At 39.5% G+C, this 13,875-nt stretch overlaps 1 protein-coding gene across 1 annotated transcript in view; it reads left to right on the top strand.

Moving 5' to 3' along the window:
* CAST (calpastatin) overlaps positions 1-13,875 on the top strand; it is a 119,124-nt gene that overhangs the window by 1,672 nt on the left and 103,577 nt on the right. The window contains 1 exon segment of the mRNA XM_023730076.1: positions 12,898-12,960. Within this exon segment, the coding sequence (XP_023585844.1) occupies positions 12,898-12,960 (63 nt within the window).

Raw genomic sequence — 13,875 nt, forward strand, 5'->3', positions numbered from 1 at the left:
TAAGTGAAACTTTGTAATGTGTATTTCCACATTGGTTATCATCAATACTGTTGATCTTATTTTCTGAAGAATTATGTTGTCAGGGTTAAAAAACAAAACCTTTAAAATGCTAAATTTGAAGTACGTCTGATGAACATCATAATGATGTAGCATGAATGAGTGTAAATTTGGTTTAAACCCATAATAACATTCGCAAGTCATAAATTGATTCAATTAAGCCATGTTAATTAAAGGTGTTTCTTAGCCTAATTAGACCGATGGCCCCAGTGGCAGCATGATCAAGGTGCCCAGCCATTTGGGAAGCCTGGTCATTCATTACAGCCAGCCTGGGAGGAGTGTTGCAAGCCTTCCGTGGCAGGACTGACCACTTGGCTGCAGTGAATTTTAGGAGTAAGGAATGCAAAATTAAAGGGTCTGCAGAAAACCGCACTGGCTTTGGGGTGCTGGGGAGCACTGGGGTCAGAATACAGCTTTCCTCTTTTGGTTGGCAACCCCTGAGTTGGTTTGCTCCCCGTTGCAGATGAGCTTTTCAAACTAAAAGTAACATCTCCTGATATTTTTACTTAGTTTTGACACTTCCCAGAAAGTTATATTCTACAAGTGATTTTTAAAGAATGATGTAGCTCTCTGGGGGTGGAAACAGTGGGTGGTCATTTGGAATTCAAAGGTGGATGCGTGGGTAATTAGTTCTGAGCGAACTGTCTGTGTGGAACACAAGACTGCTCTAGGTAGACGATATCATTTTTTTCCCTTAAGGTGATTTTAAGAAGGAAATCCTATTAATGTTATTCTAAAGTTCTGCTCTTCAAGTTGCGCCATTTTCTTTTAATGAAAACTTATCCAAAAAGCTTTTCAGCTACTGTTAAAGAAAATACGTGTGTGTGTGTGTGTGTGTGTGTGTCTTCCAGTTAAGAAAAATGCAAACACAGCTCCATCCAACAAATACTGTTTATATTCAAGTTGCCTGCTGGGATGGGCAAGTCAGTTAACCCAGAAGAGAAAATCGTCTATGGTTAGTTTCCTGAAAATGCATGGAATTCATTTTGACTCTAGATCATTCTGTGGGCTCATTAGTAAACAAAGGGAACCCACAGAAACAAGAGTGAGGTGAAAAACACCAACAATGTTCACATTTGCTTACTGTCCACCTACTGTATGTCAGTTTCCATGCAGAGTGTTATGGATACAAAAGTTGTTCAGATGATCCTTACCTGGTCTTCGCTTGCATTTTTCGTAGATAAAACCAAACTCTATCCTTATGGCACTACAATAGCAATAAAACAACTATGTAAATTCTCATACTTCCCTTGCCTTAACAGAAAAACTCAAAAAGCTTTACTGCAGCTGGATCCCAGAAGCTACACTGTGGTGATTAGGCAGTAAATGCTACCTCTGAAAATTGGGCAAAGGTGTATACCCTTGCAGTGCACCTCGTCTTGTTCTCAGAGTCTTAAAATGTTAATAAAAAGCATACTTGGGGTTCAATGAAGCATAGGAGTTTAAGAATTATAGTTCTGTAGTTAATCCTTAATATGTATTTTCTTTATATGAGAATCCCGAAGATAGTTATTCCTATATTTTTATAATTTGGTAATAAATATTTGTAGAAGGGCAGAAAGGTATCATGAATTGAAAGCCAGGCCTTCCATTTTCTTACATTTCCAAAATGATCATTCTCCCTGTAGCACCTAGCACATGGTGGGTACTCACTGATTTTTCTTTTTCCTTTGAATAAATCAGCCTGCCTCTCATATTAGCCTTCTTTATGAGTTTGAGGTTTTCAGTATTGAAACTAAGTAAAATGGCTAAGATATTGCCTTTGGGTGATACAGGGGAGACACATACTCTTGAAATAAGGGGATTATAAAGTTTTTAAAACTTTTTATTAGGAAAATTTTTACACATACACAGAAGAAGAGAGAATAGTATAATGAGCTCTCCATGTACCCGAAACCAAGAATGATCAGTGTTTGCCTATCTTGTTTTGTTTATCCAACCCCCACCCCCCACCAACACACACACACCCATCCAAAGTATTTTAAAGCATGGGAATTAGGAATTTTAATGTCATCTCTGTGACCAATTTGCTGTAGAGTGTTCTTTATTTTTCCTAGGCTGTAATATGGAGATGGAGCCCTGGTGGTGTAATGGTTTAGAGCTATGGCTGCTAACCAAAAGGTCGGCAGTTTGAATCCACCAGGTGCTCCTTGGAGACTTTATGGGGTAGTTCTACTCTGTCCTGTAGGGTCACTATGAGTCAGAATTGACTCAATTGCAATGGGTTTAGTTTTTTGGAATATGGAGATGGAAGACTAATATAATAAAATTATGAGATAAAGTACTAAACAAAAACTTATGAGATGGACCTTGTTCCTTTGTACTGTCTAAGGAAGGTGAAAAACAGAATTCTTCTACTGTGATGTATACAGCCTTAGAAGATGAAACCTTCATACCTTAGTTTAATTCTCATATTCATTTACTGTCTCTTAATTTACCAAAATCAGATCGATGTCAGAGAAGAAGGGAGTGAAATAACTTTGATTGTGTTCTTCAGATGAATTAGGCAATGGGCCAGATTCTTTATTAACATTAGCTGGTTTCATAAATATGCCAATTTCTGAGGTAGGTACCATTGACCCCTTATAGTAGGAGAAAACTAAAAGGTTAAATCATTGACCAAGGTCACATAGCTTTACAAACCATTCTCTTTCTGCCTTATCAGGGTATATCAGTCAGAGCCAACCATGGGACAGAAACCACTCTTTGAGTATTTAAAACAAAGGGAGTGTAACGCAGGGAGTTGGTTACACAGGTAACAGAAGAGTCTGGGGAACCAACCGGGGAGAAACCAACCGGGGAGGTGTGGTAACTCAGAGATTAGAAATTGAAGGCAGGAGCCCTGGTGGGGCAGTGGTTAAGCACTCGGCTACGAACAGAAGTGTTGGTGGTTCCAACCCAGCAGCCACTCCTTGGGAGAAACATATGGCAGGCTGCTTCCATAAAGATTTATAACCTTGGAAACCCTATAGGGTAGATCTACCCTGTCCTATATGGTAGCTATGAGTCAGAATCGACTCAATGGGTTCTTGAGGCTACCAACCCTAGGCTGGAGGGACAGAGGGAGAAGCAGTGCTACTAGGGTCACCTGTGGAGGGTGGAAACACAGCTGGCCTGGCCTGTAGGAAACCCTACTGGAGAGGCCCCCCAGAGACAGAGAGGAGGGGGGAAATATTGCTCTTTCCTCTCCACCGTCCCCCACCCCCCTCCCCACTTCTGCTGTCTTGCTAGAGCCTCCCATTGGCCAAACCCAGCCTAAGCCCATTCATCAAGGGAGCCTGGGAAACCCAGCCAGTAGATACCCTCTGCCCCGCCACCCACCAAACAGCAGGGAAAAGGCAAGGAATCCTGTGGGGAGACAGGCCCAGGGCCTGAACTCACAGAGAGTGTTTTGAAACTAAACTAGCGTTACATCTTGGTCCTTCTGCTTGTTTGCTGAATACTGTTGAAATAAGTATCCTGTTTTAGCAAGTACAATACATACAAGAATAGATTTTTGGAATTTCATAGGAAATATCAATTTGGACATTAATCTTGTCTCTTAATCATTCAAGCTGTGTTCTCAGCCTCTTTCTTTCTCATCTAGCTTACTGACCTGAAAGAGCAAAATAACTCAGGAAACATTTAGAGGTTTGTGGAAATGAAATCATCCAATCCAGAATTATTTGTCACGCCCCCACCACAGAACTGGAAAAAAAAGACTGGAATTTACCGTCTAGCTGGGAAAGCAAGATATACATTTATGAAGCAATTAGTAAGCCAGAGAATATATAATAAAGTGCTACTTTGTTTGCTTTACTAAAAAAATAGAAACTCATGCAGGTATGAAGATATGTGTGCCATTACTAAGCAAGGCTCAGAATTAGTCAGGAGATGCTGGCGTGAACACAGGGCACTGTGCTCCTTCACTGAGCAATCAGTTTACTCAGGAGGGGCTGAGAGCTGTCCCAGCCTGCCTGACCTGGGAGCTTCCCACGGGAGCCGACTCAGTGAGGTGGTTTCAGGAGCACAGACTTCCATTTGCTGTCATGGTGCTCACAGATTCTCCTCCAAAACCAGTGGTTCCCAACCCTGGCTGCATATTAAAATCAACAAGAGATTTAAAAAAAAAAAAAATCATGGCTAGGCCCCACCCCAGACAAACTAAATCTAAATTCCTGGGTGGGGCTCTGGCAGTGTGCTTCCAAAAGCACCCCAGAGATTGTGGAGCCCCATGAAGGGGGAAAGCCACTGCCAACCTGAAGGCTTTCTGACCCTCATGAACCCTCTGGAACAAGCCTTTCTCAGCATTTGTCGGGGTGGAGTGAGAGGGATGAGCTGTGTGCACTAGAAGAGTCCAGAGGGCACCAGGATAACCTTTTATTGCTTTATGATTTTACTACAGCCATTCCTGGACATACAAATGTTGAGCTCTCTGGCCTCATCTCTGAGCTGGAGAAGGAAAATTTCGAATTGCTTTCAAATAACCTTTACTAGTTTTTAAAAACTCGGCTTTATTGAGATATAATTCACATACCATACCATACAGTACACTCATTTAAAGTGTACAATTCAGTATTTTTTTTAGTATATTCACTGCATGGTGCAACTATCACCACAATCTAATTTTAGAACATTTTTGTCCCCCTGGAAAAAACCTCACTTTTTTTCTTTTAATAAAGCAAAAGGCATTTCAAAAACACCCTAGCACTTGGGAGTCTTTCACAGTTGGATCTGGACTTGGAAAGACTCAGTTTTTCTGCCTTCTCTCTTCTTTCATATGTGTAGAAGTCTGTTTGGTTTTATTTTATTTAGTATGGCATATACCTTTGTCTGTGTGTGTATCTGGGTAACTGTAGGGAAGGTACCTACATGTTCCAAAGCCTCGTGCTAATGTTAGACCTTAACTGGACCAGAGTCCAGGGTCCTAGCCTTATCGCTCTAGCTTTGTTGATTTCCTGACAGCTTTATAGGTTTGCTGTGACAGAAGAGTTTAGGCATATAAAGGCTACCTCTTAGAACTAGGACAAGGGAAAGCTATACTTGCCAAATACGTGATGATGCCAGGGGAAGTGGAGGGCCCTTAGGGAAAGTATGACCTCTGAGGGAAAACAGAAAAGCATTTTATCCTGTTTTTTCTTTGCCTCTGAACTCCTATAGCACATACCTCCTCTATGCCTCATCTTAGCTCCCATGTTATTTCCTGTCTTTTGTGACCTTGTCCTCCCAGTGAAACTCTTTACTGCTTGAGGGCTGGGATCCTGCTCTTCCTGTCTTTGACCTCCCTCTCAGCTGCTTGTACAGGATGGATTTTGTAAGTACTGTGTGTTTGATCAGAGCCCTGGTGATCCAGTGGTTAAGAGTTTAGCTGCTAACCAAAAGGTCAGCAGTTCAAATCCACCAGCCACTCCTCAGAAACCCTACTGGATCCTATAGTTCTGCTCTGTCCTATAGGGTCGCAATGAGTTGGAATCGACTTGATGGCATCGGGTTTGGTTTTTGTTTTGGTGTGTTTGATTAATTTTATAAAACAAGTCAAGTTTAGATTAGGAAGTTTTTTTTCTGTGCATATTGTGTGTTTTCACTAAGTTGAGACTTTCTTGGTCAGAATCACAAGATCCCAGCTAGCTTTTCACTAGATCTAGAGTGTCCAGTCTGTGGCCCACAGATAATAATTCTAAGTGATAACGACTAAGGAGGATCTCACCTTACAGGTCCTCGGTTTCTTTACTGTGGAGAGTAAGTGAGGTCACTTAGATGAAATGCACAGCACTGGGCCTAGCACAGAGTCCCTGAGTGGCACAAAGCGTTAAGCGCTCGACTGCTAACTGAAAGGTTGGTGGTTTGAATCCACCCAGAGGCACCTCAAAAGAAGGTCCTGGCAATCAACTTCCAAAGGATCACAGCCATTGAAAACCCTATGGAGCACAGTTTTACTCCGACACACATGGGATTTCCACGAATTGGAGTCAACTCGATGGCAACTGGTTTAGTTTTGTTGGGTTTGTGACCTAGCAGAGAACAGATGCTTAAGAAGTGTTCATTTCTTTTCACTCGTACAGGGAAACGCCCCCCTGGTTTGTCAGTTAGTTTTGTGGTTCAGTTCTCTTCCCTTTTCCATGCTTCTCTCACCTCTCCCCAGCTTACCAGCTCTCCACAAAGTAGTGGAAAACAAAGTTTTCTCTTCACTTTTAGAAAGACTGTTGCAAGTTCCTAAATTGGAACAAATTTGACATATATCATTCCCAAATATTTCATTCCGCCAGCTCAGTTATGTGGAAAGTGCTCGATTATACCCATGAATTTCAGAATCAGGCCCTTTGAATCTCTCAGTGAAAGAGTATAAATGGTTTTACATTATTAATAGACTGCTGAATATTGAATAATAGTCAATGGTTCATTTATAAAGTTGCTGTTTACTGGGTGTTGAATGACATTAGAGATTTCTTGTTAATTCTCTTAGAGTGATAATGGTATTGGAATTATATGGGAAGATGTCCTCAATTTAAGGAAACGCGTGGTGATATTCTAGAGGTGAAGTTTCATGATGTCTGCAATTACTTTCAAATACAGGCTGTGTAGACATAGAATTAGATAGTTAGGTAACACAAATATGGCAAAATATGGTAACAAATATTAATAGTTGTTGAATCTAAGTGGTAGGAATATGGACATTCATTGTATTATTCTTTCAATGTTTTGGTGTTTGAGAATTTTCATTAAAAAATCTGGGCTTAAAAAAGTAAAGAAAATGGAAAAATATAACCTATGGAACTCTCAAAAACAATTGCCATTTGACTATAAGTAATTTTTATGTCATCATACTTTTGTATATTATAAAAACAATTTCTGTTGAGAGCAAATATTTCTTTTAAAGATCACAAAATAGTCGCTTTTAACAATATACAATTTTTAAGTTGTCATTGTAACCTAACGTTTTTAAAACATTCATTACATATACCTCTCCCGGACTATTATATGGAACCTACATAATATCCCCCTATATGTATATATGGGACCCTGGTGGTGCAGTGGTTAAGAGCTTCGCTGCTAACCAAAAGGTTGGCAGTTCAAATCCACAGCTGCTCCTTGGTAACCCTGTGGGACAGTTCTCTACTCTGTCATATAGGGTCACTATGAGTCAGAATTGACAAGATGTCAATGAGTTGTTGTCGTTGTTGTTTTTTTTTGATACATATATAGGAGCCCTGGTGGCGCAGAGGTTAAGAGCATGGCTCCGAACCAAAAGGTCGGCAGTTCAAATCCACCAGCCACTCCTTGGAAACCCTATGGAGCAGTTCTACTCTGTCTGTAGGGTCGCTCTGAGTCAGAATTCACTCAATGGCAACGAGTTTATATATACATACATATTTATACGCATACATACACTTTAACATGGTTTCTTTTTTTAAAAGACTCATTAATTACTCACTACTGATTGTCATCAACTGTGTACAAACAAACCCTTGACTAGGACATCTAGGTAAAATAGTATCTTAAATCAAGCCTGTAGGGAGTTTCATTCACCAAGCCCCGGTGGCACACTGGTTAAGCACTTTGCTGCTAATCAAAAGGTCTGTGGTTCGAACCCAGCAGCCACTCCATGGGAGAAAGATCTGGCAGTCTGTTTCCATAAATGTTGTTGTTGTTAGGTGCCGTCAAGTCGGTTCCGACTCATAGCGACCCTATGCACCACAGAACAAAACACTGCCCAATCCTGTGCCATGCTCACAATCATTGTTATTCTTGAGCCCATTGTTGCCGCCACTGTGTCACTCCATCTCACTGAGGGTCTTCCTCTTTTTCAATGACTCTGTAGTTTACCAAGCATGATATCCTTCTCCAGGGACTGATCCCTCCTGACAACATGTCCAAAGTGTGTAAGACGTAGTCTTACCTCCTTGCTTCTAAGGAGCATTCTGGTTGTACTTCTTCCAAGACAGATTTGTTCATTCATTCTTTTGGCAGTCCATGGTATATTCAGTATTCTTTGCCAACACCACAATTCAAAGGCGTCAGTTCTTCTTTGGTCTTCCTTATTGATTGCCCAGCCTTGCATGCATATGATGCGATTGAAAATACCATGGCTTGGGTCAGGCGCACATTAGTCTTCAAGGTGACTTCTTTGCTTTTCAACACTTTAAAGAGGTCTTTTGCAGCAGATTTGCCCAATGCAATGTGTCTTTTCATTTCCTGACTGCTGCTTCCATGGTTGTTGATTGTGGATCCAAGTAGAATGAAATCCTTGACAACTTCAATCTTTTCTCCGTTTATCATGAAGTTGCTTATTGGTCCACTTGTGAGGATTTTTGTTTTCTTTATGTAGAGGTGTAATCCATACCGAAGGCTGTGGTCTTTTGATCTTCACCAGTAAGTGCTTCAAGTCCTCTTCACTTTCAGCAAGCAAGGTTGTGTTATCTGCATATTGCAGGTTGTTAATGAATCTTTCTCCAATCCTGATGCCCCTTTCTTCTTCATATAGCCCAGCTTCTCGGATTATTTGCTCAGCATACAGATTGAATAGGTATGGTGAAAGGATGCAATCCTGACGTACACTTTTCCTGACTTTGAACCACGCAGTATCCCCTTGTTCTGTCTGAACACCTGCTTCTTGATCTGTGTACAGGTTCCTCATGAGCACAATTAAGTGTTCTGGAATTCCCATCCTTCTCGGTGTTATCCATAATTTGTTATGATCCTCACAATCGAGTGCCTTTGCATAGTCAATAAAACACAGGTAAACATCTTTCTGGTATTCTCTGCTTTCAGCCAGGATCCATCTGACATCAGCAATGATAGCCATGATTCCACGTCATCTTCTGAATCTGGCCGGAATTTCTGGCAGTTCCCTGTCAGTATACTGCTGCAGCTGCTTTTGAATGATCTTCAGCAAAATGTTACTTGCATGTGATATTAATGATGCTGTTTGATAATTTCCACTTTCAGTTGGATCACCTTTCTTGGGAATAGGCGTAAATATGGATCTCTTCCAGTCAGTTGTCCAGGTAGCTGTCTTCCAAATTTCTTGGCATAGATGAGTGAGCACTTCCAGTGCTGCATCCATTTGTTGAAACATCCCAGTTGATATTCGTCAATTCCTGGAGCCTTGGTTTTCACCAATGCCTTCAGTGCAGCTTGGACTTCTTCCTTCAGTACCATCAGTTCCTGATCATATGCTACCTCTTGAAATGGTTGAACGTCGACCAATTCTTTTTGGTATAATGATTCTGTGTATTCCTTCCATCTTCTTTTGATGCTTCCTGCGTCATTTACTATTTTCCGCATAGAATCCTTCACTATTGCAACTCGAGGCTTGAATTTTTTCTTCAGTTCTTTCAGATTGAGGAGTGCCGAGCGTGTTCTTCCCTTTTGGTTTTCTATCTCCAGCTCTTTGTGCATATCATTATAATATTTTACTGTGTCTTTTTAAGCCACCCTTTGAAATCTTCTATTCAGTTCTTTTACTTCATCATTTCTTCCTTTTGCTTTAGCTACTTGACATTGAAGAGCAAGTTTCAGAGTCTCTTCTGACATCCATTTTGGTCTTTTCTTTTTTTCCTGTCTTTTTAATAACCTCTTGCTTTCTTCATGTATGATGTCCTTGATGTCATTCCACAGCTCGTCTGGTCTTCGGTCATTAGTGTTCAAAGCGTCAAACCTATTCTTGAGATGGTCTCTAAATTCAGGTGGGATATACTGAGGGTTGTACTTTGGCTCTCGTGGACTTATTCTAACTTTCTTCAGTTTCAACTTGAACTTGCATATGAGCAATTGATGGTCTGTTCTGCAGTCAGCCCCTAGCCTTGTTCTGATTGATGATACTGAGCTTTTCCATCACCTCTTTCCACAGATGTAGTTGATTTGATTCCTGTGTATTCCATCCGGCAAGGTCCATGTGTATAGTCGCCGTTTATGTTGGTGAAAAAAGGTATTTGCAATGAAGAAGTCATTGGTCTTGTAAAATTCTATCATGCGATCTCCGACATCATTTCTCTCACCAAGGCCATATTTTCCAACTACCAATCCTTCTTTGTTTCCAACTTTCACATTCCAATTACCAGTAATTATCAGTGCATCCTGATAACATTTCAATCAATTTCAGACTGAAGAAGTTGGTAAAAATCTTCAGTTTCTCCATCTTTGGCCTTAGTGGTTGGTGCGTAAATTTGAATAACAATCATATTAACTGGTCTTCTTGTGGGTGTATGGATATTATCCTATCACTGACAGTGTTGTACTTCAGGATAGATCTTGAAATGTTCTTTTTGATGATGAATGCAACTCCATTCCTCTTCAAGGTGTCATTCCCGGCATAGTATACCATATGGTTGTCCGATTCAAAATGGCCAATACCAGTCCATTTCAGCTCACTAATGCCTAGGATATCGATGTTTATGCGTTCCATTTCATTTCTGACGATTTCTAATTTTCCTAGATTCATACTTCGTACATTCCTTGTTCTGATTATTAATGGATGTTTGCAGCTATTTCTTCTCATTTTGAGTCGTGCCATGTCAGCAAATGAAGGTTGCGAAAGCTTGGCTCCATCCACGTCATTAGGGTCGACTCTACTTTGAGGAGGGAGCTCTTCCCCACATGTCTTTTGAGTGCCTTCCAACCTGAGGGGCTCATCTTCTGGCCCGATATCAGACAGTATTCTGCTGTTATTTTCATAAGGGTTTCACTGGCTAATTCTTTTCAGAAGTAGACTGCCGGGTCCTTCTTCCTAGTCTGACTTAGTCTGGAAGCTCAGCTGAAACCTGTCCGCCATTGGTGACCATGCTGGTATCTGAGTACTGGTGGCATAGGTTCCAGCATCATAGCAACACATAAGCCCCCACAGTATGACAAACTGACAGACACGTGGGGGCTGTAAATATTACAGCTTTGGAAACCCTATGGGGCAGTTCCACTTTGTCCTATAGGGTCTCTATGAGTTGGAATTGACTTGATGGCAATGGGTTTGGTTTTTTTTTTTTAGCTTAATCCATGACCACGTTCTTTTTAGGAAGAGTTACCCATTCATGAAAGTGATTTCTTGCTAGTTTTTCATACAAAGAACTATTAAGACCATTTTTTAACCAGCATATCTGTTGATATGATTAAAGGGAATGTTATTCTACTTGGCATGTTACAGTAGCACGCAATAGATTTTAAATCAGAAAACCTGGTTTTTGACCTTTTTCCCATTTACCAGTTATGTGTCCTTGTGTAAAATACAAAATGACTGTTACTAGTTTTCTAATATATAAAATCACATGAGCCTCTTTTTTTGATATAAATAAGAATATATATGAAAGTATCTTATAAATAATAATGTAAATTATTCCCATTATTATCACTCTTGTAAATTAAAAAATTTCATTGAACTACATATTCAGGTTGTGCTTCTGCTCTAGGGAACAAAATGGTATTTTATATTTTGGTTTAACTGAGGGTGATCAGGCTTGAACCCAGTGCTGAGTTCCTTTTTCTCACTTTCTCGTACATTCCACAATATACAAGAAATGAAATAATTGTTTGTTATTTTTAATTAATTCTTAAAACAATTTAGTTTATTTTTTGTTGTTATTGAGAATATACACAGCAGGACATACACCAATTCAACAGTTTCTTCACGTACAATTCATTAACACTGATTACATTTTTCAAGTTGTGCAACCATTCTCACCCTCCTTTTCTGAGTTGTTCCTCCACCATTAACATAAATTCACTGCCCCCTAAGTCTCCTGTCTAATCTTTCAAGTTGCTGTTGTCAGTTTGATCCCATGCAGATAGATCTTAAAAGAACACAATGCTCAAGGCAGACATTCTTTACTAGTTAAGCTAAATTATTATTTGGTTTTAAGAAGACTTTAGGGAATATTTTTGGCTTAAGGTTTAAGGTTTAAAGATCATCTGAGGACAGTAGTTTCAGGGGTTCATCCAGCCACTATGGCTTCAGAAAGTCTAGATTCCATGAGAATTTTAAATTCTGTTTTACCCCTTTTGATCAGGATTCGTCTATAGAATCTTTGATCAGAATGTACAGTAATGGTAACCGGGCACCATCTAGTTCTTCTGGTCTCATGGAAAATGAAATAATTATTTGTATCATCTCTTGAGGAACTTGTAATTTTTTTTTTTATTTCTTAAGAAAAATGCAGCAAACTTTGTGGTGTATTTTGTTTTATCAGCATCAAAGGAAACAAGCATGTAAACTACTTAAAGATTTTATGTACCACATGAAGAGACTTATATTCATTTCCAGTGTCACAGTATGAAAAATAATTCTGTTTCTGGACATAATGAAATCCTAATGCCAGATAAATAGAAGAAGTTGTGGGTATGGCCTTTCCACTTCAGGTTGCAGCTTTCCAAATTGGTGAATACTCAGATGGAAGAACTCTAGGGGATTTCCAAGAGCCATCGGAAGTGATGGGTGACTTGGAAAGCTGTGGTCCTCCCTTAAATCCAGACTGAACTGAGTCGTAATTATAACTTCAGGTTCAACATGGTCTTTATAGATCTCATCTCCATGATGAACCAGATGTCTCCCATGATGGCAATTTGGGCTTTATAATTCCATGAGGCATTTTGTAGGAGATGAGATGCCACTTTGGCATTACCATGAGATCTGCATCTGGTTAATTACAAACTGCCTTTCTAGATCCCAAATGAATGTCTGTAGCTTCCCTTGATTTTTGAAAGCCACCTGTCTTGGTGTAGGATTACCAACATCCTGAGGAGGTAGATTAAAGGGGTCCATGTCTTTAAGTTCTATGCATTTAGCCTTTTGTGATTAAAATGACTATTATATTATCTTGTATTACCTTCCTCTAGTAAACATGTTCGTCTTCTTCTTCTTTTTTTTTTAAATAGCATGTCAGTGGAAAAACCGGTGGATCACCTTCTAAACCAGAAGAAAAGAAAGGAGCAGATGAGGTAATTTTAACAATACTGGGTTTTCATTTTTTCTTGCTTTTAAGTTGTGAATTCTATGTTGAAACATTAAATAATGAGATAGCAGAGAGCTCCTACTAGAATACTTGCAAATTTAGTTTTAACTAAAATTTGATTCAGAAACATAAGTGGAAATCATTAAAAATAAATAAAAATGAAGAGCTCCTGGGAAAGGAACTTTTAGGAATAGTTTCTATTTAGAAACAGAACTCAGTTATTTAGAGTGTCTTCCCGATAGGAGTCAATGAATCTTAGTTATTTTGTTGGTGAATGTAGTGGATTTAGAAGGGGAAATCGAATGCTATAGTAGAAAGATCTTTCTTCATGAATGTGCACCATGAATGGAGGACAAAGATGGCCTAGATTAACCAGTCATTCAGGTTGATAAACAAAGGGAAAAGAGAAAGAACTATTTTTATTTGGATCAAATTCAGTGGAAATCCTAGTCAAACAAAATCTGCCCACTTTGAGATGGGTTTTCTTTGAGCTCGTGAATTTTTCCTATCACTGAATGATGTACCATTATGGGCACCATCAACACTGGCCTATTCTTTAGGGAAGGGTCATGGAAAGTGCTGTCCTTCGTAGGGATACTGGACCTGCCTTCCTTTGGCTACTTTTTACATTTGAAATCTCAATAGATATATTCATCTTTACTCAATAGAAATTCAGTTAAATAGAAAGTGTGTCTTTTCCAACTTTTAAAGCTCATAGAGCTAGGTTCTAAAAGGTATGTGGAAATTTAGAAAAACTAAAGTGATCATTTTATTTTTCTCTGTATCGTCTACATTCAATAAGTGTCTTCAGAAATGTAGTTCCTCTGCCTGCTAATTTCTGCATTTTCAAAATATTCAAAATATAAAGAGGCAGTTATGGCTAGAACATGCAACATGTTCT

The sequence above is a fragment of the Trichechus manatus genome, unplaced genomic scaffold, assembly GCF_000243295.1.
Source record: "Trichechus manatus latirostris isolate Lorelei unplaced genomic scaffold, TriManLat1.0 scaffold00032, whole genome shotgun sequence".
NCBI lineage: Eukaryota > Metazoa > Chordata > Mammalia > Sirenia > Trichechidae > Trichechus > Trichechus manatus.